At 51.4% G+C, this 6,000-nt stretch overlaps 1 protein-coding gene across 1 annotated transcript in view; it reads left to right on the top strand.

Moving 5' to 3' along the window:
- The first annotated feature begins 336 nt into the window (after positions 1-336).
- Positions 337-6,000, top strand: part of Clic4 (chloride intracellular channel 4) — a 55,971-nt gene continuing 50,307 nt past the window's right edge. The window contains exon 1 of the mRNA XM_075947105.1: positions 337-600. Coding sequence (XP_075803220.1) covers positions 529-600 — 72 coding nt within the window. The 5' untranslated portion in view covers positions 337-528. The remainder of the gene's footprint in view (positions 601-6,000) is intronic.

Genomic DNA, 6,000 nt, shown 5'->3' with positions numbered 1-6,000 from the left:
ATGAGGTCACCTGGCACCCAACCAGCAGCAGCTGCGGAGGACGCGGCCGCGCCGCGGAGGGAGGCGGTGTCAGGCTCCGACTCCGGGGACCTTACCCTCCCGCCCCCTGAGGGGGCGTGGCTCACGGTCCCACCCCGCCCACCCGCTCTGCCTAGCTTAGGCCACGCCCTGCGGTCCTCCAGGCTCCCCAGTGGTCCGTCGGGGAAGCCAAACCGCTCTCCCCCGCCTTCCTCGCCCGAGGCCACGCCCCTCACGGCCCGTCCCGCCCACTTCCCCCGCAGAGTCCGAGGCGCCGGGCCGCTGCCCCGCCCACACCACGCCCAGCGGGTCCCGCCCAGCGGTTTGAAGTAGCTGGGACCGCAACCCCCTCCGAGTCGCGCGCGCGGCGTGAGGCGGTGCTGAGGATCTGTGGCCGCGGGCGGGCAGCTTGACGTCGGGACTGTCCAGCGAGCGAGCGAGCGAGAGAGCCACAGCAGCCCCGGAGCCACAGCCAACAGCCGCAGTCCGCGGAGCCCAGCCCAGCCGGCCATGGCGCTGTCGATGCCCCTGAACGGGTTGAAGGAGGAGGACAAAGAGCCCCTCATCGAGCTCTTCGTCAAGGTGAGCGCTCGCCGTCCCGGGGTGGCCCGTGTCTCCTCCCTCTCCCCGAGGCGCCCCCACGCGGCGTCCCCGCGGCCCGAGGCAGAGCCGTGCCTCCCGCGCCCCTTCCCATTGTCTCGGCCCCGCGCCTTCCCGCCACGCAGCGCAGCGGGACCTAGGCGGAACCCGCGGGTGAGCGGGCGGGCGGGCGGGCGGGCGGGCGCGGCGATCGAGAACCGACTCCGCAGGGCCGGACGCCTCCGCTGCGCCGCGTGGGTCCTGTCACCCTCCTCGCCCTGTCCGGCCCCACCCCGCCTCGGGCCACCCGGCTGATAGCTCACCCAACTTACTCCAGCGCTGGCGCTCCGCCTGTGTGAAACTGAAACTTTAATTTCTATGCAATGTTAAATAAAATACCGGGGAAAACCGGGAGCGGGGCTGGGTGGCGCACGCCTTAAACCCAGCAACAGGGAAGGCGGAGCCAAGAAGAGTGGGCTTAGGCTTGGCTGCTTACCGAGGTCAGGGCAAGCCTGGGATACTTGGGACCCTTCAACTCTGTCCTTCTCCCCCACGGGGAAAGTGAGATCTTTTTTTTCCCCTTTAATGCGGACGTGGTGATTAAGCTATGACCCAGCAGCTGAGGTTTAAGGAGTGCCTCGAGATCGAGTCCCTCCAGGGATACTAATGGGAGACTGATACCTCCCCAAACCCCAGACAACAGAAAAAAAGAGAAGAGGAAAGAAGAGCAAAAACGAAAAGAAGGGTGGATGCCCCAGGGCTTCCGGAGAAGACGGAGATTCCCGACTTGGGTTTTTCTGTCCGGTATTTTACCACCATCTGGTTTTCTTGTTTCTCAAACGCGGCGCGGTTCCACATGATGCAACCTTTTGGCTACCCGCGTTGGTGTTGCCACCTCGGCTAGCGCTTTTGATTCGAAAGAAATATTGATTGCCAGAAAGAATTCTTAGCTCCCTCGGGCTTTCAAAGGTTCATTCCTCTCGCCCCCTTCAGTTTTTAAGTCCTGGAACTGCCTAATTTGACTGTATCCGTGCCCCTCCCTTTTGGAGAAAAAAGTTAGAAACGTCTGTCTTCCTCGGCTTTCCTGAACCGCCTTTGAAACCCTGAGATTCGGTCAAGCCACTAGATAGCCAGGCTTATGCCGAACCAAGCAACACATTAGAAACTCAGCAGGGATCCAGTGCGAGTCTGCCCCTCTTAGTTTTAATTTGAAAGAGCGGAAATTATTGAAGGATGGGTTCCAGAGATGGAAGGCAGAAATCTGCAGGGTGGTAACAATGTCTGTCTTGCTAGTTTTCTTTCGGTTGCCAGTTTTAGAAACAGTGTTGGTCTAGAGCAGTTGTTCTCAATCTGTGGGTCGCGACCCCGCTGTCCAACGTCGGAAAACTCGTATTTACGTTACGTTTCAGAACAGTAGCAAAATTACGGTTATGAGGTAGCGACGAAAATACCTTTATGGCTGGGAGTCCTCACAATATGAGGAACTGTAATAAAGTGTTGCAGCCTTAGGAAGGTTGAGAACCACTCACTGGTCTAGAGACTTGAAAGCGAAAGGCATAGGATTCCCCAAATCTTTGGCTCTGTGACTGGAGGCGACAGACATGATTTAACTTTGAGGCGTGTAGGAAGGAATCTGAAGTTGAGAAAGGGAAGAGGGGAGTGGGAAACAGCATGGAGAAGGGAAAAGGCTAGACCAGAGATCTGGCCATAACGATTTTTTTGTTGTTGTTTTTTGAGACAGGGTTTCTCTGTGGCTTTGGAGCCTGTCCTGGAACTAGCTCTGTAGACCAGGCTGGTCTCGAACTCACAGAGATCCGCCTGCCTCTGCCTCCCGAGTGCTGGGATTAAAGGCTTGTGCCACCACCGCCTGGCTTTTTTTTTTTTTTTTTGGTTTTTTGAGACACGGTTTCTCAGCGTCATACTCCTGGCTGTCCCGGAGCTTGTTCTGTACACCAGGCTGACCTCAGACTCACAGGGATCTGCGGATCTGCTGACTCTGTCTCCCTAGTGCTGGGATTAAAGGTGTGCACCACCACCACCCGGCAAGCCTGGTCCTTTAATCCCAGCATTTGGGAGGCAGAGGCAGCCTGGTCTACATAGTGAGTGCCACATTAGCCAGGGCTATGCAGGGAGACCCAGTTCCAAAATCAACAGGAGCAAACATAACAATTAGAACCATGCATGAATACTATAATTTCTAGCTTCTACTTAGTGTGGTTCTGGAGGGTTTTTTTTTTGTTTTTTTTTGTTTTGTTTTTTAATTCAGGATTTCTGTGTGTATCTCTGGTCACTCTGTAGACCAGGCTAGCCTCGAACTCACAGAAATCCGCCTGTCTCTGCCTCCCTGAGTGCTGGGATTAAAGGTGTGTACCATCATTGCCCTGCCTATGTTCTGGAGGTCTTGGGCAATATAATGCCAAGAAAAATGTTTAAAAATTAAGAAGGGATTGGAGATGTAGCTCAGTGGTAGAACACTTGGCCTAGCATGGCCAAGGCCCTGTGTGCAGTTTTCAGCAACACACACACACACACACACACACACACACACACACACCCTTAGGAAGGACATGATGGGTGCCCGATGTCCTGCTCACTGCTGATTTAGTACTTCCAAGAGGAGATGGGTGGGGTGCGCGTTCCCAGACTTGAGTCACTTGTGTGCCCCTTCCCAGTGTTCCGCAGTTGTGGCGTGAACCATTGACTTCACAGGCCTCTCTGGGCTTTGAAGCCAAAGGTCGGTCTTAGACTTCTTTGCTCACTGACAGGGCTATCCTGGGCAATTTGTTTTCTCCCAAGCTTCATGTTTTTCATCTGTGAAATGGCTTTTACTCTTCTACGCTTACTAAATATGGGCCACTTTTGTGCTGATACAGACCTGGTTAGTTGTTTGGAAGGAGGAAAAAAGGGAAAAGTACAATGTGGTAAAGGGTGCTGATGTCTTCTCAACCTGTGTGTGAGAGAATGCAGTTGGGGAAATTCTCTTAAAAATACGGTTGTTTTGAAAGCAATGAGGGGCAGACACTGGTTGTCTATGGCGGTAGGCTAAACTTCATTCTACTCAGCCAGCTATCCTGAATTTATAGCAGATGACTTCTTTTTTTGGACATAGACTCTTCCAGCCTGGCCTGAGTTCGCAGCCTGGCTTGAGTTAGCGCTGGCGCTCACACTGGCTTCAAACTCCCAGCAGGCTGCCTCAACCGCACAGCGCTCCGTGTTTAGGCATGAGTCACCACTATGTGACTGAAAGCTTTTTGTGTTAATAAAAACTGCGTTTTCCGGGTGGTGGTGGTGCACACCTTCGATCCCAACTTCAGGAGGCAGAGGCAGGTGTACTTCAGTGAGTTCGAGGCCAGCCTGGTCTACAGAGTGAGATCCAGGATAGCCAGGACTGTTATACAGAGAAACCCTGTCTCGGGAAAACAAAAATATGGCAAACGTGTGTCTGTGTATGGAGCAACACACGTATGGAGGCCATTGGGCAGTTTATGAGAGTTAATTCTAATTCTCCTCCTACCTTGTGGGTTCTGGAGCTTGAACTCAGGTTGCCAGGCTTGTGCAGGTTGCCCACTGAGTGGTTTGCCTGGTCTATATATTGTTCAGAGTGTCTAGCTGTTAAGCTACTCAGTGCTGGAAAGGAGACTGCTTCTTTCCCCTTCCAGGGCACTTAAAAAAAACACAAGTTTAAACGTCATTCTTATCTTCAGGTGTATGTAAATGTCCGTGTGTGGGTGTATGTACATGTTTATAGGGGCCCTCAGAAGAGGGTGTCAGATCACCCCCGAGCTGGGGTTTTCAACAGGGATGCTGGGATTGAACTCCAGTCCTCTGCTGGAGCAGTGAGTGTTCTTAACCACTAAGCCCTCTCCAGATGATATGTTGGTGTTAGCATATATCTTGTCTGTCCTTTGAAATTGGAAACAACTTTATTTTTCTCCCCGACCCCATTTTTGTTTCTTGTCCTTTCTTGTTTTGGACAGCGTTCTCCTTTGTATATCAGCTGTCCTTGAGCTCCCTACGCAGCCAGTCTGACGCCTAACTTGCAGCAGTTCTGCCTCAGCTTCCTGAGCGCTGACATTACAGGCATGCAGTACCCTACTCTCCTTGAAAACTTATTTCTTAGATCCTGATGTTCTGAGTCATGAGCCTTGATCCTTTGTCCTTCTTTGCCTAGCCTCTGCTTGCCAATACCATGTGATTTTTATCTACTTACCTATTTTTCCTTCATAATTTAGTACTTCTGATCTTTTCACATATCTGTCATTATTTTCCACCAATATTTCTTTTTGGCTATATTCATAATTAGGGTCCAAGATTTCTGTCCAGGGAAAGGTAAATATTAACTCAGGAACCACAAATGAAAGGAGTAGAGAAATGGTTACTGACCTGCATACCTAGTGTCTTGTGCTTTTCGCTTATTTATATTTATTTGAGACAGGGACTTACTATGGGCACCAGTCTGTAGGAAGACTGTTCAGCCTGGCTGCCCAGCTTGCTTAGATCCGAAATAATCACACAGAAACTGTATTAATTAAATCACTGCTTGGCCCATTAGCTCTAGCTTCTTATTGGCTAACTCTTACATCTTAATTTAACCCATCTCCATTAATCTGTGCATCACTACGAGGTCATGGCCTACCAGCAAAGTTTCAGCACGGTCTACCTCTGGCAGTGGCTTCATGGCGTCTTTCTCTGACTCTGCTTTCCTCCTCCCAGCATTCAGTTCCATCTTACCCGCCTACCTAAGTTCTGGCCTATCAACAGGCCAAGGCAGTTTCTTTATTCATCAATGGTAATCCCAGAACACAGAGGGCACTCCCACATCACAGCCCAGGCTACCCTTGAATTTGTGGTGGTTTTTTCTTGCCTCAACCTCCTGAGTACCGAGGTTACAAGCAGGAGGAGAGTAATCAGGAGTTTGGATTTTTGTTTTGTTTGTAAAAGCCCAACTTATCTTGACACTACTGTTTCCCCCTCTCGCTGGTTGCATCTGTATGAAGTGATGCATTTCTGAGCCCCAATGCACCACATCTGTATGAAGTGATGCATTTCTGAGCCCCAATGCACCATGCCTCTGCCGTGGGGGTCCCCACACCCCACATTGGGCACCAGATGTTACTGGAAAGTGGAGTGAGAAAGCTAGTCAAAGAATCCCAAGCTAACTCCAAAAGATTCTAATTATATTTCTTTATTATAAGGGGCAAACTCATGGAACAGGAACGAGAAGTCCAACCTCAGATGTGTAATGCGGGAACCAGAGAGGTAGAGCCATGGGCTGGCAGCTGGTGTTTTTTCTCTAGGTACCCAAAAGGTCACGCCCTAGCCTGGTCCAGCCTCTTAAAGGTTATTGGCTGAAGGAGGCTCCCCATCACCTTCCTAGTTCCATTCTGGAAGGAAGGTGTGGAT

The sequence above is a fragment of the Microtus pennsylvanicus genome, chromosome 13 (genome assembly GCF_037038515.1).
Source record: "Microtus pennsylvanicus isolate mMicPen1 chromosome 13, mMicPen1.hap1, whole genome shotgun sequence".
Lineage (NCBI taxonomy): Eukaryota > Metazoa > Chordata > Mammalia > Rodentia > Cricetidae > Microtus > Microtus pennsylvanicus.
This window is presented reverse-complemented; position numbering and strand designations above follow the sequence as displayed.